At 42.6% G+C, this 26,759-nt stretch overlaps 1 protein-coding gene across 1 annotated transcript in view; it reads left to right on the top strand.

The window, feature by feature from the left end:
• The window catches only part of LOC134884130 (partitioning defective 3 homolog), a 278,180-nt gene that overhangs the window by 207,481 nt on the left and 43,940 nt on the right, over window positions 1–26,759 (top strand). The window contains 2 exon segments of the mRNA XM_063912802.1: window positions 4,905–4,924; window positions 4,927–5,206. Of these exon segments, the coding sequence (XP_063768872.1) occupies window positions 4,905–4,924; window positions 4,927–5,206 (300 nt within the window).

Raw genomic sequence — 26,759 nt, 5'->3', positions numbered from 1 at the left:
TATCAGCAGCATTTGTTTTGCCAAAATGTGGAAGGTTTTACAGAGCTCCTGTGATTGACTGTTTCATGTCTCATCAAGGCGACATTAGAACCTGTGGTTACTAGACTGATCTAAATCTTTGTTCAGCACAGCGGTGGCAGCCATTACTCTGGTCTCTATGCCTGTGGACAGCACCCAAGCCACCCCTATCTGATTGGCTCATGTTGCGAGGACTGTGGAGACAACAAGCTCTGTGATTGGACCTTGGGTGGCTTGGAAATCAGCCGTTTCTGTGGCTATGGCCTTTATTCATGCAAGCCATGGGGGAGAACAGAGAGAAAGGAAGAAACACAGGGTGGGTGGTGTTGGTGGAGCTTGTATCAGTCTCTGACTTATCTCTGCACGTTAGCCCTGAAACTGTATTTTCCCAGCCAAAGAGGGATCCACACAAAGACAACCTGACAATGTTCCTTCTTCATTTTCCGCCTGAACTGAACTCCATTCACTCTGTCTTTCTCTGCGGCAGCTGATTATGATGTCCATTCTCTCTTATCAGCTTGGCTCCGGTTGGCTTCTAATCAGGGGCCAGCACTCCACTGCTACTCTCCTTGTACCCACTCCCAGACCACAGCACAGCAAATCACTGTTTTTTTTATCCTCGACAGTGGCCTGGTTCCTCTTGTTTGTTGTTGATGTCCTGCTGACTCTGGACAAACGAAACTTGACCAGTGATTCTGGAGTGGGTCGGTCAGCACATTTGATATTGACAAACAGAAAACTTGGATTAGTTCTGATGGATTGGATCTTCTATTCAGATGATGAGAAGTTTTCCTCTTACATCATTTCGGGTCACATTCACTATAATATAAGATAAAGCAATTCCCTCTAAGGCAGATCCTTCTTTTTCGCTGTTTTTCTCAGTAATTGTGGTACAATCTTTATCATTTCACTCAAACCATCTCATTATTTCAGTATTCTATTCGAGCTTCATTTACATAGTGAGTTCAAAAAGGCTCCGATTGACTGATTGGGAAGTGTGATTATATTGATACCTACAGCAAGTTAATGCGATTGTTAACATTGTGAATTAACACCACGGAACTTGGACAATTATCTCTGTGATTACATTATGCCGTTATGGGCCAAGTGTCAACACAAAAGATGGGCGATTCTGCACAGACAGCTGCACGCACGCTCATTTAATGCATTTTGATTAGATTCATACACGTTCTGCCCTCCATCTGCACTCCAGAACAATAGAACATGTTTTGGTGAGGGGGGATTGAAAAGAAAAAATCCATTCAAGGCGGCTCAATGAGAATGTAAGAGAGCAAATACATTCTGTTTCATCTACCAAGGTAACAATGCATATTAACGAGGCAGGCTTTCAAGCTTCTAAGTGTTGACGTCAAAATGAGTGTCTGAAAGTACAGACAGCCCCCGTTTTCTCCTTCATCTTTGTCTCCCCTTGCCTCCCTTGGGTAGATTACACGTTGACAAACATATGGAGAAGGAGTCTGCTGGATTTGTCGGTCGAAAAAACCTCTTTGATGGATAAACAGTGAGATTTATTCAGTTTGGAGAACTTGAGTTGAGCTGATATGTGGCTATCGTTTCACAACTCTTCCTCTGAAATGAAGCTTAAGCAACAGTATCATTGCAAATTCCATTTCAGTTGAGTAAAACAGAAGTTTAAACCAGGATATGATAAATAAAGGATAATGCTATCTGGTTGCACAAACTTTTACGAAGACATGGTCAGTCGGTGGATGAGGGATTGAACTTTAACTGCCCTGAAAAGCTCATATTTAATCAGTCTAGACTGTCTTTTAGCCAGGAGGAAATGCCTTTCTATTTTGACGAACAAGCAAGTAGGCTTTGTATAATATTTAAAGAAATTCTGCAGTAAATACAAACAAGAATGTGGAGACATTAAATAGAGACACAAAAGAAGCTGGGGAATTAGTAATGTAATACTGGTTATCTCCCATTCTTTCATCAGTAATTAAAATGAAAAGGGAAATCCACAGTTAGGCTGCAATGAAGCACTACAGCTAAATTGTCCCTTTTTGAAATAAAATATCCCCGGGCTGGTTGCATTAAAAGCCGCAGTGTCCTCTCCTCTCAAACATACTATCTGGTAAGAGGAGAAGACAGGAGTAGGGCTGGTAATTGGGGCTGTTCAGTAATAATGTGTTTAGTGTGGGCAGCACTTTCCTCAATGTTAACATGCTGGGCCATTAATTGGCTAATGGAGTATATATGGTAGAGCACGGGGGTGGTGTCTCAGGAGAAAGTGGGGAAAGGAGAGGAGTTGAAAGCAGTAGTTGCAGGTTCCCCCAGAATAACACAGTTTGCAGGTGAGGATGTATGCTTTAGGGCTCATCAGCATACTACAAAGCAGAACACCCCCTGTTTCCTGGACAATATTAAGTCTTTGCATGTATTAATGCAGCTGCTTCAAATGTTTTCAGCCAGTCACAGGGGGATTTTCAGAGCCTCATAAATATAGCTTAGGAAGGGCCTGCTACATCTACTTAGGTGTAGAAAGCCTTTATCAACTAATAAATGGTTTATCACCGCCACAAGAGGATGCTAACCCATAATGGTTGTTATATTTGATGAGAGCAAATGTGGATGTGTGTCCCATTCCAACGTAGAACTCGACACGTTACCTTATTTTGATTCACGTAGCATTCCTAACTTGCATAACCTTTTGTTCAGTAACACGCTTATTTTAACCCAAGCCATCTTTTCCTTAAGCACACCAAGTCATTTTGTAGCTTTAACGTAAACAAGTTGTTTTAATTCCAAGCCCACAAACACAGAAGCATAGGTCTGTTGTAGTCTTTGATTTGAAACATGGCACAGATTGGAGGGTTCATTTATGAATGAATAGAAACAACAGTAAAACACAAAATGGACCAGGCAGTAATACCGCTAATGGCTAAGGCATGACTCGCACAGTATGTCATTTGGTATTTTTGATTGTTAATATCCTTTTATTGAAATGCACCTATTAGCTTTATCAAAGTCAGACTCCCGAGGCCTCAAAGAGAAGTCTCTCTTATAGCTTGTCGCCAGTCTAGCCAGGGCCATTATCTCTTTCGAAATGTCAATATTGCCGTTTTTATGAATCTGATTAGTCCATAAAACGCCTCAGGGTTCTGAGATCCCAGCGGACTTCCGTGAACCTGTGGTAACATCATTGTCTGGTCCTTCCTGGCACACATCTGACATCACTTTAGCCAGATGGCAGGTGAAAGGGCTTCTGGGAATTAGTGTTTGGCTCCCTGTGAGGCTTGTTCTCTGTTTCCGACAACTCGCGCTAAAGTGAGGGCACAGCGAGTGAACACAACCGCGCTGTGAGTGGATCATTTCCATAATGTACCTGGTCTGCGACAATTCAAAATACACCAAACCAGCTCAGAGTCTTCATATATGACTGCATATCATGCAACATTGCGTCAGGCCTCCATCAAAATCTCATTCTGCAGATAATGCTGAGAAAATGGGATTTTGGACGGCTAAAAATAAACAAGGCAGTCTATGGGTAGAATGTGGGAATTGGGTTAATTCGGCATTGAAAAATGATGATTGTTTAAAATGTGATTACTGTTATTAAAATACACAGACACGGGAGAGAGTGTTAGGCTATGGGGGATTCTAGGTCTGTTCCAAACCTGTCAATCTTCTGTGAGCAGCAGCGGGGGGGGGGGGAGGTGTCAAAGGTCAGTTATGACCTGAGGTAATAGGGAAGTCCAGCACCAGTGGGAGGTAGCGTGCTTGTATGGTTGTGTGTGAATGTGTGTGTTCCCCTACAGCAGGGAAACAACATCTGGAACCACTGAGCAGACTGGTGACTGCTGCCAGGGTCACCGCATTCGGAGGGCAACTCTCCCCTCTGACTGTCCTCAGCCTTTTTCCTTTTCACTCCCCACTGTCCACCTCCTTACTCCTACAACGCCAGCACTCCTCGCTCCCATGCAGCTCCATGACTGAGTGTTGTTAGCTTCAAACAGATGGGCATTCACATGGAACCATTCTCTAAGACAGGAAAGGCCCTGTGAAAGGCCCTGTTGTGTGGAAGTGGTCCCGGGGAGAGGAACGGCACGGAGAGAGAGGAAGGGGCTGGAAGGAGGAAGAGGAGGACTGAATGTCTCTCTCCTACCTCCTCTTGTTAAAAGACCTGAGGGATAAAATCAGCGCACTATGCCCTTTTCTGGCTCATAGAAAGCCACACATTTAAATAATACTCCTAAGCTTCTCTCTCTTTTTTTCAATCCCCATTCTCTGTTTCTCAGGACAAAAAACCAGATACTTTAGAGTTTTGAAGAGAAGAATTCTGAAGTCTCTCTGAGTTGCCTCTCAACTCAGTTGCCTATTATGCAGTTGCAACCCAATACCTCATATACAATCAAGCGTCTCTTTTTCCTAAATATAGGTATATAAGTCCTCATTAAAAAAAACATTTTTCATAAGAAAGCGTCTTTCTCTCCCAGGCAACACATTTTTCAATTATCAAAAGACAACATAAGTAGAGCTGGAACCAACCGATATAACTTTCCTGAGTAGTATAAATAAATAAACCCACTAACTGGAAAACTTTAGAAAGAACAATTTAAGAAAAGATTAATATTCAGGAATTTGAAACGGTTCTTCTGCTCTAGCAAAAGTTGGCCAAAATGCAAAGAAAATGAATTGGCAAAAACCATTTCAAACCATCTCAAATCTAAATTAACTGCTTAAGAATAAACACTTTCTTAGTTATGTTTGAATTTTGAATGTATTACTCTCACAATTTGAAGGTGTGAAATCTTTTTGTAAGTGAGGAAATCGTCTTGAATTTTGGCATGATGGTTTTGTCGGATGATTCATAAATAAAACAAATATAAAAACATTTCCTCTTCATGTGTTTTTCACAGAATTCAGGCCAAAAAGCTGGAGTTCGGGACAGGCAGGAGAAGGAGAGGGAATATGCTGAGATCCAAGATGTGGTCGGCGGTACCTTCAGCTCAGATGAGGAGCACACCTACGCTGGCATCGGATCTTTAGACTCGTCGATGGATAGCAGCAGCATGGATCCTTACAACCACCACTACCATCTCCCGCAGAGTCCCCAGAGTCCTCCCCTTCCTATCACCCATCAGGACAATGGCCAACCCGTAGAGGCTCTGTACGCCCAGGTCAACAAGCCGCGCAATGGACGACCTGCAGCTCCAGACAGGTAGGGAGCGCCCCAAAAAAATGTCCGTACACCGTCACCTACAGAATCAACAGTGAGCTTTGTCACTCACTACCTTTCTCGTTCATTCACACGTCACCAACTAGCTCTGTGCTTATGCTTGGGAAGAAGTTCATTTACACCTCATCCATAATGTATGAGCAGCGGTGGGATTGTATTTGCTCACTTTTGTTTGTCATGCGTGACACACGCCGCACCGAAAAACAATGAATTTCACACAAGGTATTATCGCTGCCTCGTCCCACAGGGCTTTGTCCCCTGCAAGCAGGCAGGATCCAAAGGCAAGGTAGAACAACATCAGTCCTTCTCCATGTGCTAGAGTGTAATATCAGACACTCCTTTTTTTTTCATTATCCTCGGATCACAGGTAATCCTCCCCGGTCCCTCACGCACCTTTCTCAGAGAGTCACGCTGCATGGCACTTAAGCTTGTTTGCCGCTGAGGGGTTGTATCGTTCATAACCTCCGTGTCAACACAAATATCTGATGCGATGATAACCCCATGCAGAGCTTTAGTTTCATATTATTGGTTTCATAGCCTACTGCCGAAAGACTTGCGTAACGTTACCTCATACATGTTTATTTACCTATTTAAGTCCGAATGAATGTCAATCCAACATTGGGATAAACAGCAAACAGATAAACATGCCATTGATATATTCTACACATCTTTTATTGACACATACAGTAACTGTAAAAATGATTCAGTCGATAGATAAAATATCTCAGCCACATGAACATTATTGTTCTCTCAAAACTCACATGCTATTCCTCTTGAATCTTCCTCTCTCTCAAGCATGAGTATTTTGAAAATCCAAGCTTTATCATACAAATATTTCACTAAGAGTTGTCATGAGGGCCAAAGGTTTCCTGTAGGTCACATCCAGTGGTGACAAGTCAAGAGATTTCTATTCCCATGGTCCTCCAGAACCTTTCAGGGTGTTATTAATGGATCGGATAATACCCACCTCCTGTGATTGACAGCTGTCACTCGGGGGCTTGTGACCTTTCACTGCTGGGCTCAGGTGGGGCAGGGGTTGCATATGTTACCAAGCTGTGTGACCAAGACAGTGTGCCTCTGTGTGAGTCAGCGTGTCTGTTTTTTTTTAAAGAGGATTTAGAGTCTCCATCCTGTAACACCCCCCGTGACAATCGGAGTAGATATGACAAGGTTATCTGGCCCCTCTGATAGCCTGCTAAATCCAACTGCCAATACATCCGGGGCTTAGTGAAGGCCACTGATCCATATGCCCAAAGTGAAGGTTACCTCCGCATGTTTCCTGTGGATAGCCTTGTTGTGTCATAACAGCGATCTACTGTAAACCGTCCCACTTCCCAAACCAGAGCTCAATGAGAAGCCTGAAAGCCAGTTGAAAACGGAAGGCAAGGCAATGAGGTTGCCTTGTGTCCAATGAGGCTGTGTATTCAGATCACAGGACTCTTAAGATGTTGGTCAGTGATAGACATGATGCTATTGATTCTCAATAAGCTCTTTGCAGGGATAAAGTATAAAAGCCTTTACATAAGACAAGCCTTTGAGTGCTTACTCTCTTTTTTCTCCTTCATTGCCAGAGGGAATATTTACAGCAATCTTCTTTGTGGCTCCCATGAAGAAATTAAGAGACACAAATGTTATGCAGGGGACCTTTTGCAGCTGGGGTCTGATTGTAAATAGAGGTTTATCACTTAGATATTAGTTTTCACATAGTTTTGGATTCTTAGGTTTATTTAGATGCAGTTTTTTTCCACATAGCATCTGGTAGTTGTTCTATAAATCTGTTATGTTTGAGTCTTAAACATTGTTCTATCTTTTGAGATTGAAAAACTAATACCGCAGTAGTGTTGATTAGTTAGTCTTTAAAAAAAATGGTTTCACATAACAAATGACATAAAAAGAACTCCTTGTCTTTTTCTGCTCACAGCAGTTCCTTTGAAATCAAGAATTCTCACCTTCACAGGTTTATTTCTGCATAAAAAGCTTCGTGTTCCACGTTAATTATAAACACAAGCTTATATTTACTGTGAGGTCTGAGCTTTAAGAATTGATAGTGCAGTATGGAGTTTTATTTGCAGGCACAGGATTAGCTTTTTGCGAGTGTTGTGATTTGATTTGAAATATAAGCCGATGTTCACCACTGCAGTTTTGTTTTGCACCTCTCACTGCTTTGCATATCTTGTGTATGCCAGCCCGGCTGTATGCCTGTAATATTTGTCTTGCTGCCTTTGAGATATAATAATAATATGCACTGGTTCTTATTTAGCTCAGAGGCTTTCTATTTACCATTTGCGAAAAGGAGCTTGAAACACATTCACATTCAAGATTCCTGTCACTTGCCTACCATAACAAACATAAACAGTCATTTGCATTTCTAAATTAAACTTAATGGAACTTTCATTGTCAAATACAGCGCCAACACAAGAGAATTTGCATTCCTTTCTGATTGTACCATGTAGCCTATTAAGACAGCAAAATTGGATAGAGAACTTTTTGTTTTGCCATTTAGAGATCCAGTGCGACTTACAATTTCTTTACTTTCTCATCCTGCAACTGCTATGCAACCTAATATTCCGAGCTCCATGACTTCCTGTTTGAAGAGCAGGAAAGAGGAAGTCAGTGAGGTTTGTGTAAGGAAGGCTCCTCATTCCTGGCTGTCAGTCAGTCTTCAGTATGAAAGAGCAGAATGAGTTGCGTTTAACCCTGACCTGGATACTGTTACCAGCATCTGAGGTGGGCCCTGGAGAAACTCACTGTGATCAAAGGGGCAGATTAAGGATCCCGTCTTAAAGGGATATTTCAAGTTATATTTCCTAGTCAGACATCTAACAGCAAGCCAGCAACGTGTAACAAACCTAAAATGAACTGCACAGCTTATACAATCACACTCCCTAATGCCTACAGCCTGATTCACGACCAAGCTAAAGAGCTCTCAAGGGGGTTTGAGAATAGATTTCAGCTAGCATGCCATACAGGACATATGCATTTGTTGTTCTTTTTGTTTCTGTTGTACATTTTTTACAAAACATGACAACCAGGCAAACCCATTACCCTGTCACTTGTAGTCACCACATCTCCCACAGCATAGATAATAATATTATATGAGGATATTACCATGGCGTGACGCATCTCCTGATAATCATATGACCTCTATAAGCATCGCTCAACTGCACACATCTTACCTTGTACAATTGGTTCCAGGGTAGCAACTAAATGAAAGAAAATTGAATTAGAATTAGCGGAGAGCCTTCCTTTATTTTCTCTGCCTTTATTTAGAAAAATACACGGAATGCTGAACATCTTACATCTAAAAGCCACCTAGTCAAACGTTTGAAGAGCTGGAACAACCTCAAACAATGCTGCCATACCCAGGAGTGCAAGTTGTCATCATTTTGTTTAGTGTACATCCCTGTGTGCTGTCATTACACCAACAGTTTAGTCAAGAGGAGAAGGTTTTTTAGATCTAGTCAACTAATTAGAGACGCTTAGAGGCCCTTTGGTTGATGTGGGTTGGTGCTCCTTTTAAGGGGAGGGTGGGTCTCAATGCTTGCAATTGCCAGTTACTGTATAGTATTTGCATCTTAGACTCTTGTTATGCTTCATCTGTTTATTCACATGTGCATTCGTTTTATGCCATAATGAAGGCATTCACCTTTGGCTCGCCAATGCTTTCAAAGCTGCACTCTTGTTTATCCACTACAGTTAATAAGAAGGGGCCGCAGCTGGATAAATAGCCCGGGTTTACGCCTCTCTCTCTGATAGACCTTTGGTAATGGAGCCCTAATGGGAAGGTCACTGTGACTGTAAAGTTGGAATGAGTCAGACCTGAGCCTATAAACCCTTGGAGATACAAGGAGCCCTGGTTGCTGTGGGCGTCCAGAGATCCTGGCCATTCAGCCATATCGGGTTTTACTGTTCCTCTACAGGACCATGGAACAACAAGAGCTCATTTGACAATTTATTGCCAACCTCAACAATATTAGAGCTGGCAGCACCAGTGGTGTTTTGACAATGCTGTCAGACTCTGTAAAACTGAAGGGCACCAATAGAAATGCAGGATTTATTCATTTCCAGTTTTCTTAAAACCTCATATAAAATAAAAGTAAATATCACCCTAAAACCTGTCGCATGAATTGGGCTCTATTACAGAGTTAACATGACATTGGTTGAGACGTTAACCCCTGAAATGTGTGTTCTTTTTCCGCTGTATTAAAAATAAAAATTTAGACCCAGCATGATAGAATGACCTCATTTCTCGACAGCCAATCGACAAGTCAACCTCTCCATCTGCCAAGGGACCGCAGGGTTTGGGTGACTGGCGTTGGATAGCACGCTTCAGAACGACAACCTGACAGGTGCCAAGCTCGGTGGGATTTGTGGGAAGCGAGCGTGAAACAAAGCATCACCTTTGAAAACTCAATATGATTGACTGCTGCTCCCATTACCCAGACAAGTTTCTAAAGCTCCTTAGAGCATGGGCGAGGAAGAGTCAGAGAAACATAGAGAGGAAGAGGTAGGGGGAAGTAGGGGGGAAAAGATATTTAGCGCTCAGCAGTGCAAAAAGCCCTTGAAGTCCTCTGCAACTCAGGCGCTCCAAAGAGGCTGGCAGGCAGGCAACAGAGAGGGGAAAAGAAGCAAAAGAGTCCTCACCTAAAGAAACACTCACTGTGGTGTTTTCCTGTTGCTCTCACCACACTAAAATTCAGTCAGAACCTCTACTCTGCATGGTCTCCAAATTGGATTATGAGGTAGCGAATGCATTTTTCGCAGCTGATAAAAGGTCAGTCTTTTCATCTCTGGAGAAAGTTTGTAAGGATCGCTCTCACCACTTCGACACTCTAAGGCTCGAAGACGTCTACCCGGGAAATGTTAATCTGAGGGGAGACACTTACTCACAGATGAAGTGTCTTTTACAGCTGTCCACTGCTGCTAAAAAAAACACACCATCCTGCTGCTGAAAGCCACAGTCTGATAGAGCTGTGAAACGTAGTATTGTTTGGATCAACACCGAGAACAATTCCTTTTGTCTTGTTTCTTATCGACCCCATCAAAGAAAACATTACAGCGTCGTTCCAACGGGGACGCATAATGGTCCGGTTTATTCTCTGCTGTTTTGGAGGGAACATTGGATGGCTCAATTAAAGTAATGCAGATGGAGAGTGAGTTCTTCCAGAATCATCAGATGATCACTGAGCCAATCTGAAGTAATCGCTTTTTTTTATTGTTTGCTGTCTCTTATTTGGAGTCTGTAATTAAATCCGCAATCAACAATCAGTCTCTGTGATTTTTATAGTCTATACTTTCATTTAGATGCAATCAAAATGAGATTAACTACACTTTCTGACTGCAACATCTGTAGCTCTGATTAAATCCTACCTCTCAATAATTCATTGGTAAACAAATGAATCTTTTACAACCCCTGCATCTGCGTTCAGACTTTAATAACAGCTCACAAGTCTCTAATGGCGTTTTCTTATAGTTCGCAAGGGAACAAAATGAATATATTGCTTTAATGCGACATATACATTAGCGAGTACTAATTACAGTTTACTTACTCATCGGAATGTCTTTATTTCCGTTATTGCAAAGCGTTTATTCAGGTGTATCCAGTTCCTTCACCGCCAGGCTGCAAAGCAAAACACGACTTTGAGTTGAAGACAAATATGTTACATTTTCTTTTCAGGGAAGTGGCAGCGTGTTTTAGACCTGCCACTTTTGTTCTGACATCCAGCAGCGTTTTCCATTACTCCCTGTGTCCGTGTGTTGGGTGTCAATTAGTGTCACAGTGAATATGTGGGGTTCTGCTCTGATTGAGGATAAAAAAGGGACACAGTGGTATTAAGAAGAGTTCATTTGTAATGTTTGCTTCTGTTGAGAGATCCTGGGTAAATCCACAGGTCAGAAGTTGTTACCTGGGTCTGCAGGATATCCTTTTGGGAAATAATACTTCAGTCCCCGTACCTCTTTGGAAAAGCCCCATGTGAGCCCTGTATATAGGTTACAGAATGACGGCACAGAAATATTCTCACACAGACTTTTGCCCTTTCCTAGCAGCCTGCTCTGTGTTGTGGCCATAGCGCAAGAGGCCTAATGCACCAAATGCACATCAGCCTTATCGCATAGGAAACGTGTATCTCGCAGGCAAAGCAAATGAATTATTTTTTGGTCTGCTTTCATTTTTTTTCTCCCCTCCTGCTCCGGAGAGGGCCCTGTGGGATGGATGTGATGAGATGGAGCACACAGAAGGCAATTTATCCTCCGTTTGTACCATTACGTTCATTTAAGAAAGCAAACAGCCTGAAAGCAGATCAAGAATGAGAGAGAGAGCGAAGGGAGGGAGAGAGAGAGAGGGAGAGATAGATATACCCGCCTCGCCTTCAACTCTACCAACTCTATCAAGTGGATCAAGCTGATTAGGGTTGCACGTACACTATGTATTTTATCAACATCGCTCCAATGGGAAGCCTGGAAGACATGCCTACAGTACCTAATGAATTTTCACAAGAAGATGAAAGGAAGGAGAGCGTGCCATTTAGGGCAGGCGTGCCCCAGCAGACAAAATGCGGAGTGGATATGAGGGGGTGGGTTAAATATGGCCAAAGGCTGCCGAAGCCTTGTTTGTTGATCGGCACTGTAGGGCATCTCATCCCCGGCAATCAGCAGCTGCAAATATACAGTTAATCCCCCCTCAACCCTCCTGAAGGCTGCCGAAGCCTGACACCATAACTGACTGTGCCACGCCGAAGAGAGATTAACCAAATTGACAAGGATTTCTCTAAACACAGAGTTGTTTCTATACAAGTGAGAGTAAATATGATTTGTTTTGAAAATGTCACAGCAACTAATTGGCAGAGAGCACATGGAGAACATGCTGTTAGCAAATGTGGGATGTGCTTTTCTCTGAATTCAATCACTGAGAAATCCATTTTGATTGAATAACACACACTGTGGTGTGCCTGTTATGTGAATGCGGTTCCTTTGTGAGAAAGTCTGGCTTAACATGATAGATAACCCAATTTCATAAACTAATCATGGATTCTCTCCACTAACATAGCATCACTCTCACACATATGTGCCAGAAATAGATCAGGTGACTGCGGAGCTTAGGTTTGCACTGTGAACCATGGAAGCAAGCAGGTGACTGTCATGCCTCCTCCTCCTCCCGTTGGTTTCATCTAGCTCAGTGTAAAAATACATATACACAGGAAAGTGACCTCAGAGTGTCAGTTAGTGACGCTTGCATATTTTTCTTCAGGAGCCATGATGTTTGCCAGGCAGTGAGGCCAGGGTAGGGAGGGTTCACTGTGAAGTGAAAGCTGATAGAGGCATTAGGGAGTGTTTGGGGCTTTCCCTCTGACTCTAAATATAACCTTTGGAAGGAGAACGAATCCAGGCAAAATAAGAACTGAAACAAATGATTAGCAATAAAAACTAATTGAAAGGATTACATCAAACATTTTGTAATTGTACAAATTAAATAGTTGTTGTTGTTTCATTGGTATATTATTCTGAGAAGTATTAGCTGGTGTTGCTGATGGCAGGATGATGGAGGTTAGTCGCTTACTAAAAAAGATAAGAAAAATTTCAGTCGAAAAAACAGGTCCCATGTGATTGCATCTTCCACAATTCCTTAAAAAAAAATATGCACAATAATATCTATCTATATATATATATATATATATATACAGCCGCGGACAAAATGAAGAGACCACTCAAAATGTTTATTAAATCTTTATCTCTACATGTATGGCAGCCAGCCCAGTGTCTGTTGAATTCCAACACAGAGAGAAATTGTCTGTATATATATATATATATATTTATATATTCATCATACATCAGGTAGAGCATGTTTATTTTGAAAATATAGTAATTACAATTTTCTTTTTTATTAAAGTAAAAGATATCTTAATGCTTATACCCTAATAACTAATATTTGGCTTAACAGATCAAATCAAATTATGACTAGATCCCCTAGTAGTCCTTTAATAACCAATATATTGCAGTGTATTATATTCTTACATACCTTAAAGTTGAACCAAAAACATGTTGGCTGTTAGAAAGAGTTAAAAATCCATACTATTATAAACGGAGGAGGCTACTAAATAATATAGACTGGAGATATTGAGTCCTAAAGACCAGTGGCACCTGTGTCCTGAACTCTATTTTTGAAGTGGTCGCTGGGGTACAACTGTATCAAGAAGTTAGTCCATCCTAATCGAAAGCCAGCCAGTGTGTACAGGGCACATAATTAAATTTACCTTGCCCACATCTAAGCCAGCAAGCCTGTGCACTCAACACAGAACCGCATTAGTTCTCTCTATTTTAAGAGCAGTATCCATATTCCTTTGTCAGACTACACCATTGTCGTTCCAATCCCCGTGCCTTGAACAAGCTCCCAGCGGCAAATCGGATCTCAGTGAGAGCCTTTGTAATTACAGAGAGCTGAATGGGTGAATACGTCCTAAATCCGCAAGACCATCCAGCGACACATTCCATCTGTCTTAAGCCTCCTTCACAAGTTTTGTACAAAAATTGTTATTACCATGTCTTGGAAACGTAAGGTTTCACCTAAATTCCGGAAAATCATTTCTTCTGGTATAATCAGATTTTGCTCTAATTCAACATGTTGATAACATTGCCTTGTGTATAATAACCCTTAGCTATTGTAGTCATACATTTGACATTAGTGGCGTTATGGGGTCTTCTCTTTTCCGTGTGAAGTGTACACATTATCGGCATTTACAATTAAAGTCATGTTTGTGATTTTTTATTTAACAATGGCAATGAGTAGGTGTTTAATATTTACAAGTTACACCTCTGGCTTCATATTATTACTCCATCTCGCACAGGTGGGGTCGAATTGAATAGGAAGAAAATGCAAGGGGTAGCCTGGGGGCTTTTTATATGTTTCTATCGTCAGTACAGGCAAGATCGGGCAAGTGCTCTGCTAGGTCACCTTATCCGGACCTGTTTGAGCTCACTGTGGGAAATAATAAATCCCTGTTGGGTCCACCAGACGTTTCTAATGCCATCAGCATGCTTGTAAATATCTTCTTAGCCCCTTGCAACAGAGTAATGGCAGCACATGGCCTTGACGGTCTGCTGTAATGGGCCCATGATGTCATCCCGGATCATTAACGAAATAAAGGTCCTTGGCCCTGGCCTGTTTTCAAAGAAAAGCAGGCAAATGCGATGGAATCACATGTAAAAGTATCCCTAGGTTTCCACTGTATCGACTGTCAATGATGGGGTTTGTTTGTGCCTGATGAAATTACTGGGGAAGTTAATAACCAAAGGCGTTTTAACCTAATCAGCCAAATTCAATTGAATCAATAATTGGACCAATTAGTTAGTAGCTCTGTAAAAATCGGCTCTGATTTTCCTCTCCTTTGCCCTCGTCTGTTTTTCCCACCTGGAATTCTCATGTTGAATGTTGTTTTGAATATATGCTATTTAGGTGCACCAGTTGAAATCAGATGACATATATTAAGCAATCTATGAAAAGGTAACTCTAAAAAAATGTAGCAATTTGCCGTCTATTTTAGGTAGAGTTAAGCGTAAATTAAAGTTGACTAAATTAGGCCTTTTTTTTACACTTTCCAATCCTGTGAGAGTGTTGTATCTGTGTCGTTGTTGGCTATTAGCCACTCTCCGCTCCACCATTCTTTTGCTTCATAGCCTCTACGACTGATGGTCTTTAAGTGTCCCGATGAGAGCTGTCTTCCCAGAAACACTTGTCTTCTCTGCCGTGATTAAACATAAAGAAGAATCCCCATCCTGCAGTTATATGGCCGTCATTAAAGGCTCACGTCTGCCAAGCCGACCTGCAGTCAGCTTCACCCGGGATAATGGCCATGTTATAGTGGTAGTCAGGGACGTCAATTAAAGTCCACATTGCTTTTATGACCTTTTGTAGAAAGCTGTGGTTTATCCATTACATGGCAGTGAGGTCTGACAAGGTGATAAAGCCTGTGATTTCAAAGCAGTTCATGGTTTTGTGTTTATGGCTGGATTGTTTTATTCATATGTGTATTGTGCAGTGAGTGCATGTGAGTGGACAACCATGCCGGAGAGCAGACGTGTGTTACTATTCCGTCTCCGGTGTGTGTCAGTGTCTGTCACTTATTAATAATGTATCACAACTGACTGTAAAATGATGCCGCGGATGACTTTAATAGAGTGTCTGATGGTGGGGCTTAGAGTTCTGACTGGAAACGTTCTCAGACGATGAAGCTCACTGCAGCAGGAAAAAACTACCAGAGGGAGTATGGTTACATCTATAGAATTACTTCCTGGTGTATTGAGGTAATGTCCTTTTTGAAGTACGTGCTTTCTGTGTAATAAAGGTATTTAGGTTGTGCCCCTGCACAGGGAGGTCAGAGGTCAGGGGCAGCTGTAAAACAACACCTCTACAGTGAGATGAAGGGCAGTGTGAGTCTCACTTGTGTTTTAACATGGTAAATGCAGTTATTACTGTACTAGAAACTATAGGACGTAGAGGATAAAAGCAGTGTTTAGTACGTTTTTAATTTCATAAAAAATGCTTTTGCTTTACATTCTCGGTTTCTGACCAACTTTCCAAGCTAGATACATTTCCCCCTCTAGCCATGTTTTATCATGCATGCTTGAAAAGCGTTTGCTCGCATATTCATGGCATTCAATCACTTTTGATGTCAGTTTGGTAACTTAGGCAACTCTCTTCTCGTTGCTGGATTGAAAGATCTAGAAGAAGAAAGTTAAGAGTCCGGAACTGCACCGAAGGCTTTTTCAAAGGGGCACTCCATCGATCAGTTGTCTTGTTTCGAGAAGTGCTACTACTACAAACGTCTTTATGATGTCTTCTGTTGCTCTGAGGCATTATGGAGTCTGAGGAGTCAGCCCTGATGAGGTCAGTGTTTTTGTCTGGAGACTCAAAGGTACTTGTGCTGGGAAAGATGTGAGCATTTACTAGACAGTGAGGTTCAAATAGAAAAAGGCTATTTAGCTGCATTTTGGGATTTGTATGATCCACTGTTTATATGAGAGACAAACAATCAGTGCATCTTTGCTTTACTGAATCAATTGTAATTATTGTTTTTCTATTCTTTCTCAATTTTATATATATATTTCTGACAAATCAGTTAAATTATTTTAAAATCAAATCTTTCAAATCATTCATTTCTTATAAAGGTTTCTATATTCTATGAAAACATTGTTTTGGAATATAAAACCGCCTTTTTCGAAGTTTAACTGTTGCAACTATTGCTGTAACAGTTCTGAATCTGGCCTCCATTGGAATCCATAGAAACATGTTTCTGTTAAAGGATCATATATAAACTCTCGACATGGCCCATGTCTCAATATGTGTCTACGTAATCACCGTACATCTCACCAGACATCTGTTTCACAGCAGAACCTGAGTCATGGGTATAGAGAGGTGCCACAGTGTCAAAGCCTAAATCACATGGGAATGATTCCTCCAATTCTTTGAGATCATAAACGGTGAGAGGAAGAGGTTAGAGATTTTGTCATGGCCCTAAGAACCTTTCTATTCCCTTAAATGGATCTTTTTTACCATGGCAGATTGCTGTTCATCAAGTCAGTAAGACATGCAGTGCCTGTATTATATGTGCATAGAATCCATCATAGTTTTTCAGCACTTGTAGAACCACTCTATGAAACAATTCTGTTCTTCACTGAGCAGCCTGACATTTGCTAAATGGAACACAATTCCCATTATTGATATTATCAGTAAAAGTTCTTTATAATTTTCCTCTCTTACATACTCTCCCTTGCATTTTCTCCGAGAACTAGAACGCCATAAATTGATAGCAATGGCTCCAACCCTGGAGCAAAAGTGATTTATAAAATTGATTCAAGACACTTGGAATGCATTTTTCTTTTGAAAAAAACATTAATAAATAGGACAAGGCGAAGATGTTGTTGGTGTGCTCAGAATATAGAAAAGGTCATGACAGTTTCAGTAGAGAGAGAGAAAATCTCAATTTTGTGCATTCATTGCAAAGTGGAAACTTGTAATGATCTTTCACATCTCCCCCCCCCCCCCCATTTCACCTCTCCTTTTTCATGGGGCTGTGAGGAATCTATAGAAGCTCACTTATACTACTCTGCTTCATAATGCTCCTTTCCCTCAGTCTACGTTCATTGTTATTCTTTTTCTCCTTTTTCCTGTTGCGCTCTTTCACTCCCCACCTTCATTTCCCCATCTCTCTCCGTCTTTATCCCCGTCTTTCTTCCCCATTGTCCACCAATGCCAGAGACACTGTACGAGCTATCAAACCCATAATGAGCATGTTCACTAAAGCAATGATTCATCAGAACAAAGAGAGGCCAAGGGAGACGGAGAAGGATGGATGACAAGGGGGAGAGAGAATAAGAGAGGGAGAGGGAGACGTTGGAGTGTACCCTTGAATGGCTTTGGACTGTAAACCCCTACAGCTTCCTCCTCCTCTGGCTGTATTTTTCCTAATAGCCTCTTAGGCTATTTCGGGGTCCCTTTTTAAATGGGAGTTGAGGGTGGGAGGGGGGTGTACGTGGCCCCGTGGAGGCAGGGAATAAGCATTTGGACTCACAGGATCAGGGGTGATGGTGTGTGTGTGTGTGTGTGTGTGTGTGTGTGTGTGTGTGTGTGTGTGTGTGTGTGTGTGTGTGTGTGTGTGTGTGTGTGTGTGTGTGTGTGTGTGTGTGTGTGTGTGTGTGTGTGTGTGTCGAGGCTCTCTGTTGCCACTGGAGACGAGGAGAGAGATGCAAATGCACAGAGACTCACACACACACACACACACACACACACACACACACACACACACACACCAAAACCCCGAATGTGGAACCTCCAAAGCTGATTAGTCAAACTTGTGATTTCCAATTTCAAACCCGGGACACAAATCCAGCACTTAATATTCATGCAGAAAGTAGCCAGGGCCCCTCGCCGCTCCGGCTGCCGTAGGGCTGTGGGTGGGTTGGTGGGTGAGTGGGAGGGGTTGCCTTTTAATCAGCTTAGTTAAAAGGATGGAGATGAGGAAAAAGAGGAGGATGACAGGGAAGGAGAAAAGGAAAAAGTTTGCTTCATGATTGGGCAGGTGTCTCATTGGGGAAAGCAGACCACACACACACACAGAGGGTGTGCATATCATTTGGGGGGAAGAGTGACATGATCGGTACTCCATAATCACACACCCACCCATGTCTGGTATCACTCAATCTGATGACCAAGAGGTGGCAAATATACAGACAGCAGAATGTTTTCAATAAAACAGTCGACAGCATGTCTTTCATAATGTTTGCTACGTGTCTGCGCGTCGGTCAGACAGCACACATCATAACATGGATTAGGGCAGCATCTGACGGACATGATTTCCTTTTTCAGCGGGGGAGACTTCAGCGTTGCCACTGTTTGTGTGACTCCTCCGTCTGTGCCTTTTTAACCTTGTAATTGGACTGGCACGCTGAGTCATCATCACTTCCCCACAAAGCAGAACAAGCTGGAAATCAAGGAGGGATGAATGAAAGAGAGTGAGAGAGATTAGGGGGAGGAACACCAAGGGAAATGGACATCAAAAGCGAGCAGGGATGTTAAAGTGGAAGGTAAATGAGCTGAAAGTTTACCCAACTCAAAGTTGTGGCATAGAGCTTAAACCACCTTCACAACCCCGGCTGCTTTTGTTTGGTTTTCTCCGTACAGGCTTTCATACTCACCACAGCTTAACCACAGTAGGGCTATCATATTCTGTTACTTTCAGTGTAAGTTAGGCTATCATTTGGAATTCCAATGGCTCTACATGTTTAACTGTTTGTTTGTTGGTAAGTTTTATCCTCACATTTGAACCACTTGAGCTCTGGTTAGAAAAAAGATGGGTCTGTTGTCTTTTGTTCCTTTTTCATTATATCAGACTTTTCTTCAACTTCAACCTTAAGACAGTTTGAACGGCTGGAAAACTGATCTTATTACTTGTTGGATCAGAATCAAAGAGGTCCAATTACAGCAACAAAAAAAAGGATTTCCCAAATTTGATGACCTGAAATTGTTTGTAGTTTCAGTTGTTAACTAAAAAAGTGAAATGTATCGAGTCAGTATGCACATTTCCAATGAGTTGAACCGCCAGCAAGCTCCTACAAAATGCAGTTAAGATGCTAGTTTAATAACATGCATTACACTACTTTCAAACACTGGATATACTGCCATCACTGGAGTAACTGATTCTGTGAGTAAGTGTGTTGTGTTTTGAGCAAGGGGCGGGGAGGGCTGCAAATCCTTTTAAATAGGTTCAAAAGGCTTTGGAAAGCTACAACTGCCTATATGGTATTTTACTTTTTACTTTAATATTTGTACTTAAAGCAAGCACAATGCAAAATGATGAGCAGACACCACAGGGAAGACACAGCTGGAGGGATATAAACACAGAGAGAGTTGATGAATGAGCAAAATGTTAGAAAAACAACAACCAGAAGGTGAGAAAACGACTACAAAGCAAGAGAAGAAAAGAGGCAGGAAACTAAACAGAAGTAGGCAAAAAGACAAGAAGAGACTAAAGGGAGGTGAGCGGAGAGCAGACCTCCGCCTCAGAGAGCGAGAGCGATTGCAGCAACGAGCGCTTCACCCTCACACACCTCCCTGTCGAGGCCACCGCTGTAGCCTCCCATCCCATCATTCATCCGGACATAGCGGAGCGGCGCAAGATGTTTCCAGTCTCCTCCACACTCCATAACTCAGGCCCTCTTCTCCAGAGAGACGCTCCTTAAACACCACCTCCCTCCACCTCTCTGTGCCTCGCTCTCATCACTCCCATCAGTCTGTCTTTAAAACAACCATAGGAGGTATGAGAACAGCCAGCGTTACTCTCCCTGTATCTAGCAGCCTCCTCCCCGCAGGCCTGGGGGAGAAGAATGGGGAAGACATGTGGGCCGTGTTGTTCCCTTGGGAGACTTTAGGAAAAATGGCCGCAATAGAGTCTACAGGGGCTGTAATTCACCGGGCGGGCTCCATGATGCTGTGACATGGTTATTAGCCATATAAACTAGAACTGTCAGCGTGTCATTATTGCTCACGTTCATGTGAGACCATCCTTTTCTCTTTTATTTACTCATTTCTCTTTAACCAGCTTTGGGCCACTGCTGATAATTCTTCGGTGGTATCATGGCAGTGCGATTGATGCCTCCGGCCGAAGTACTTTCGCTTTCCTTTTGTTGTGACTCTGCTTTGTTTCCCCACAATCTGACGGAGAATTAAAACACACACATTGGCACGTTAACAGGACATAGATGTTAATTATGTGGCTGTGTGCCTGCAATGTGTTGACAGCAAGGGAACACAGCGGAGGAGCCTTCACGTGTCAACTTGTTTCCTGCAGGTTCACCGAGTCCTCTGCCCAACCGCTCATAGCATCCATCACTCATTGATAAATACATATTAATTATCAATCATGTTACACTTCTGCGTTTAGTAGTTAGCCTGTCAACATGACTGAGGACCAGAGGGAAATACATTTAGTTTGTGTAAACTACATTAAAAATATAGCCACACTCCTTTGCTATAACAGAGTAGGTAATATTTGTAAGCAGGCACATTTTGTAATAGAGCCCCAATGGTAGACTTGATCAGTTTTGCTGTCGTGAGGAATACTAGCATCCACACATCCAACATATCCTCGCAGCGTCCCTAAGCGTTTGTAAACTTGGTGCAGATGAGTTCAAGAGTTAGAATTAGGACATGCAAAATAACGGAGATAAGCACAGTTGTATATTCTGATTTGTCACCTGCTGTGCTGGGATACTTCCAGCTAGTTAACATTACATAAATAAAATAATCTCGTTGTTTTAGTGCCGTTATGTGAATAAAACCGACTTATTTTCTCCATTAAACACTGCCTGCAGCTGCAACCTCTAAATAACCGTGTTTCACTCTGAAATATTGTTGATTCATTCAGGGTACTGTGTCGTGACAGTATCTAAACACATCACATCAGGTACAAGTCTCCCCTCCAGGTTTGGGAGTGTATTTTATGAGCTGAGTAGCAGTGAGGTCAGGATCTCTGTGGCTGCTGAGATAAATCGACTGTTTGTCAGTGTTTGCACCTGGGTCAGAGTGATATATATCCCCCCCGGTTAGGGTAGACATAAAGATCTCATTCTCCTACTCATCTTTGTCCAGCAGTCAAACATCACAGCCTATCATTCCACAGATATGACCAGAGTTATGGGCTGCGGGTTTGATGTATGCTGAGCAGAAAGAGGATAGGGCACAAGAGAAGACTTAGAAACAGGGACATGATGTTAAAGGCCTGGCTCTTTTTTTCATGTTCAATAAAAATATCGAAATACTTTGAAAAGAGAAGCACATTCTCCGTTTTATATCAACACACAAGTATGCATCACTGCCCTCCCCAATGTGAAATTACCCTGTCTGGTAAACACTTTCAGTTTTGACGTTTGAACCACCATTCTAATTTAGTCCTGCACTAAATTACCCACAATTACCTTTCCAAGGCTGCTTTAGAGCATTTTTCCTCTTCATCGTCAGCAGCCCCCTGTCACCTTATACTCTTTCTCTCTCACTCCGTCTCACTACGTCTTTCCTTACTCCCCTCTTCACCTTCTCTCAGACACACACATTTCCATGGAGGGCAGCGAAGGCGCCCTGAGGAGTCGCTGTCAATCACCCGTCAGGCTCCCAGGTCAATTTGCCAGGCTGCCAAATGTGTCATATCAGTGTGCTCCCCGGTGTCAAGAGCCCTCATTATAGGCCAAAGGCTAAACCAAGGAAGTGAATGAGGCTTTCCTCTTCATTATTTGCAGTCCCCCGTGACCCCCTAACCTCCTTGTAAACTTTCTGCCCCCATGCCGCCATCCCCCATACCTGTCCGTAACAACAGGACAACCTTTAACAAACCAAACCCTGTCTCCCTGCAGGCCATGGTCCTACCGCTGCCTGTAAATACTCTCATGCTTCCAACTCTCACTTTGTTAGTTTTCTTCTCTCGCCTTTCTCTTTCCCCTTCGAAGCGCCCTGAGGAGCTGGTGAAAAGGAAAGTGCTTGACAAGGGGCCTTAGAGAAGTGTTTTCCCACATTGCACTCTGCATGGTGCCCACCGGTTCCTGTCTTTAAGTGTCAAAAAAGAGCTCAGCCAGTTAGCAAAAGGGTGATTTTGCTGCTCTAGGGAGGCCAATTGGTAAAGTTTGAGTGAAAGCAGCATTACATTCTGCCATTAAAACCGCCACAAAAGGTTTTTTGTACCAGGCAAAGTAATCAGATACGAGATAAAGCAAATCAATGTGCTCCGTGGATGCACCCCGCAGCATGTGGAGTGTCTCGTCGTTGGCCAGGTACCGTGACGCCAGAATCTCATTGGGTGGCAGAATTATTTTACCCCTGAATATTAATTCACAAATCAATTAAGTGTCATCGCAGCATCTGCCTGATGAATCGCTTGTAATTAGCCCGTAGGTATAACAGAGCCGTCGTCCGTTATCTGCCTCCCGGCCCGCGTGCGTGGCTGTCCTGCACATTAGCGTAACACAATTAAAGTAATTATTGATTTTCCTTTCGCCCCTGTGTAATTCACGGCGCAGATAGCGTAGTAAAATAAGGTCCTGATTTCTGGGTAGATTAAAAGGAGTGACTTGCAGCCTGTGGCGAAGGGCACAGGGTAACTTTAATTTACTCTTTTGAACCAAAAGGTTGTCAGGGCAACAGGGATTCATATTATATGGGACATACAGAGGAGTAAACAAGGTTATCTCGAGACCTTGTTGGCTTCACCTCACTAACACAAATGCCCTAGCGTTTGTTTACCAGTCCACCTTATCAGAAAGCAAATGAAAAAGTGGCGTCTGTGCAGGGAAGAAATGGCATCCTTGGTCACAGAGGTTACACAACCTGTAGTCAGCACAACACGTGCATTTCTTTTTTACCCTGAATTCAGCTAAATTAAATGAATCTGTATAGGGTCAAAGATGCACAGTCACTCATTTGCTCCTCATTGCTAACCTTATAGAGCCAATTAAAAATGGTAGAGTGTATTGTTCAAAGACAACAAAAAGGTAAATAGTTAATTGTGCATAAGTACTTTTTCAAAATGTCAAATTGAACCTTCAAATTCTAAGGTCAAAATGTGTTGTCTGTCTTGAATGTCACACTCACTTTGGCGACTCCGTCAATAAGCCCAGTGTAATCTTATCATGCCTAAGTGTGCCAGCGTTGGCACAATTGCATGTAAAGGGCGAGTGTGCATGTGCCCCATTTGGCCCTGTGTGTGTGAGAATGTCAAGTAGCTTAACCCGAGGCCCATTCATCTTTGCCTCCTCCTCCACTCATCTCAACACATGCCAGTGTCGAGCTAAACTGCGCTGCATGTGGAGCCTGCCCCTCACGGATAAGCCTCATTCAGACAAACATATGGTGCTTGACCACGACTGGAGGAGAACAAAACAGGAAGTGTGGCGGGAGAGTCAAAAGAGTAGAGAGCATTCTTAAAGCGGTTAGGAGGTGCGCTAATCCTTCCTCCCCTACCAGGTGCTGAGAGAGGAGATAACCTGAGAGACAATGGCAACAACCAGGCTCCTCCATATGGTGTGTGTGTGTGTGTGTGTGTGTGTGTGTGTGTGAGTGTAAAGGCTACTAAGCAGTGGGGAGGCGGCTGGCTGAGTGGGTGCAAGGGGAGTAGGACTGGCAGCAGGAGGGATAACACGAGTGAGTGAGTGAGAGTGAGGGAGAGGCCTTTGTCTTTGTTTTGCAGGCCTAAATAGGGATTAGTGGCTCGCTGACACTTTCTGTCACTAGCCACACTGTGATGGCTGCGCAGAGGGGCCACGGCTCAATGAAAGTGACCGCGCTGAGGGTGATCTGCCCTGGCTTTAAAGCCCTGCTGACGGATCTGTGTCCGAGAGCTTCTAGAATGACCCATAAGAACGCAGAAACACTGAAACATGGGCACATATTAAGGCTCATAACATGTATGTCCATATCCAAAAAGCGAGGGAGTGAGGAAACATTTAATAACAGTTACAAAGTGAACATTTCTTTACGGCAAGGTGACCCTTCCCACACAATCAAATAAATAAGCATGCAGATTGATCACTAGCTAAACACGAGGAGTAACTTTACGAAAAGGCTGAACATCTTAATTGTTAATTATGTCATAGAATGAAATCCAATTAAACTCAATTACAGTTGTTAAAAGCTTATGTAACTGTAAAGCTTTTGTCAGGGACATCCATCATATCAGGGCTGTATATACTTGCTTTAAAAGGCATTTGAGCAACAAAAGATCACATTTACAAAATGACGTGTGGTTAGCTAGTAGAATTACAATAAAATAGAATTTTCAAAGCTCCTTCTGGCTCACATTTTAACTGAAAATGACAGCTCAACAAAAGAGATGAATGACCCGCTCGGTCATCCCGGATCCCTTTGTAAATCCTTAGCAAAAAAAAAAACAGGCTTGCATGATTTGGGCTTTGTAGGAGCCCATCATATTTGATTCATTACAAAAGCCAGAAAAGTTCAGTATGGCAAGTTTCCTCAGTTACCTCACCACCCACACACAGGCATTCATATATCTGGCAGCCCCCATTGTGAATTCCCGGTTCTATGCCTCCACGGTGTGAAAACTTAACCTCTGCAGAACTCAGCACACTACCTTTATAAAACAGTACCAGGCAGAGAGCAAAGTGGCCTTTTTGATTTTCATATTCATACCTTATTTTGCCATCAGCAGTGTATCATTACAGTCAAATCACTTTTGCTTTGACCTAGATTTTCCTGTAATGCTTCCTCTTTTCCTTACTCATTGTCCCTGACTGCATTAACTGCAACACAGTATAAGTTACCTGTGTGTGACTTTTGCTTTAAAAAGTATGGGCATTTGAAAGGGGACATGCAGGTGGGGGTCCAGATTAAGGGGGAGATAAAGTGGGAGGGAAGAAATGATTTAGTAAACTGAGATGTTTTATACTCCAAGAGGTGTTTTTCATGATGTTCGTTACTCCTACTAAGAGTCAGGGAGGGAGGGAGAGAGGGAGGGAGGTGATACGCCCATAAAATGCCCTGCCAGAGATAGGATGCGACACAAACTTGGCCACTTTGACATCCATTCCACGTTCCACCCTTTTTTTGTTGCATGAAATATGAGAAAGAAGAGATACATTATCTGCTGAGACATTTTACAACAGCAGAACTTAAAGTCCTGGCGATAAGATCGGGGATGCAAGACTCCCCGATAGTGTACTTGGATGACATACAACCCTGACTCTTTTCCATATGTTTACAAATGTTTTTCTGGCACAGTCTGCTAATGGGGAAAGTTATCTACTGGTACACACTATGCATCACATGAACAGCATTTCTATTGTGCTGTAATTGAATGCTATACAAAAGCTACGATTCTTCCCTCTGCTTTCGGGAAATTCTGTTTATTTGTTTAACTGGGAGCCACAAAAGCCGCCTCTGTGGCTGGCACTATGAAACATCTGACTGCGCTTCACATCTGAAACGCCCGACGTTATCAGAGCGGTGGATGCCATCTTTTTTTAAATCAAGGCAGGCCTTTGTTTGCTCAGCGTAAACAGGGGACATGAGGAGAAACCATGAAATGCCAAGGTCTGGAGGTTTTTGTGATTAGGGATGTCCCCGGGCCTGTCCTCAGCACACGCTGCAGATAATGTAACAATGACCACCTTGTCCGGCCTCTGTGGGAAGAGTAGTGAGCTGCCGATGCCCTGAGGGGTGTGCCAGTCGTTCTTTTTTCAACAAACACCAGACAGACCAGACATTTCAACGGATAAGCAACACAGAGCAAAGTGGTTTATAAAATATCATTGTTTTTCGAGAGCTACCTGTGGCTTTCTGACACATATCTCAAAACAAGTGGGGTTTTTTTTGTCTCAAAGAAATGCTGTTTAATTTTTCTCTGAACTGGATTCTCTTTTATTCATGAGTGATTATTACTTCCAAGCTGTTATTGCTGCATGGACCGTTTAAATGTTTTTGCTTTCATTACAGACAGTAATTGGCATATTGACTTTTCACATAATGGAGGATGGTGGTATTTCTTCCAGTCTGATTGCACTTCTTCATTCGAGAGCCTTTGGTATTTCCTTAAACTGGATCTCCTTGTTACCATCACAAGCAGATGCCCTTCATAAATATTGATGTTTAACCGCTGGCATCGCAACGCGCACTCCCCGTTCCACACCAGGTGTTTGGAAATATTCTCAGGCATCTAAATGCAGACTCTGCTTGGTTATGCTGCGTATAGCAAGTTGTTCTATCAGAAATCTTTGTTTTGCAGTGCTTGTATGCAAAAAAAAAAAAGTATTTTCCCGCACCCACTTCCACTAGCCTAGCACTCCGTCTTGCTTGGTTTGATCTTGGGTGACAAGTGAGGGCTTTTGCAGACGTGAGAGAAAAGCAGGCAGCGTGGCGCACGGAGAAGGAGGCTTTGATAGTTGAAATTAATGAGGCTAGATATGTTTGGCTCCGCTCATTATGCCTACACATAGACCCCAAACCCTGAGGGCCCCGGAGCTCTGCTTCTCGTCTTTGTGC

This window comes from Eleginops maclovinus, chromosome 21 (assembly GCF_036324505.1).
Source record: "Eleginops maclovinus isolate JMC-PN-2008 ecotype Puerto Natales chromosome 21, JC_Emac_rtc_rv5, whole genome shotgun sequence".
Lineage (NCBI taxonomy): Eukaryota > Metazoa > Chordata > Actinopteri > Perciformes > Eleginopidae > Eleginops > Eleginops maclovinus.
This window is presented reverse-complemented; position numbering and strand designations above follow the sequence as displayed.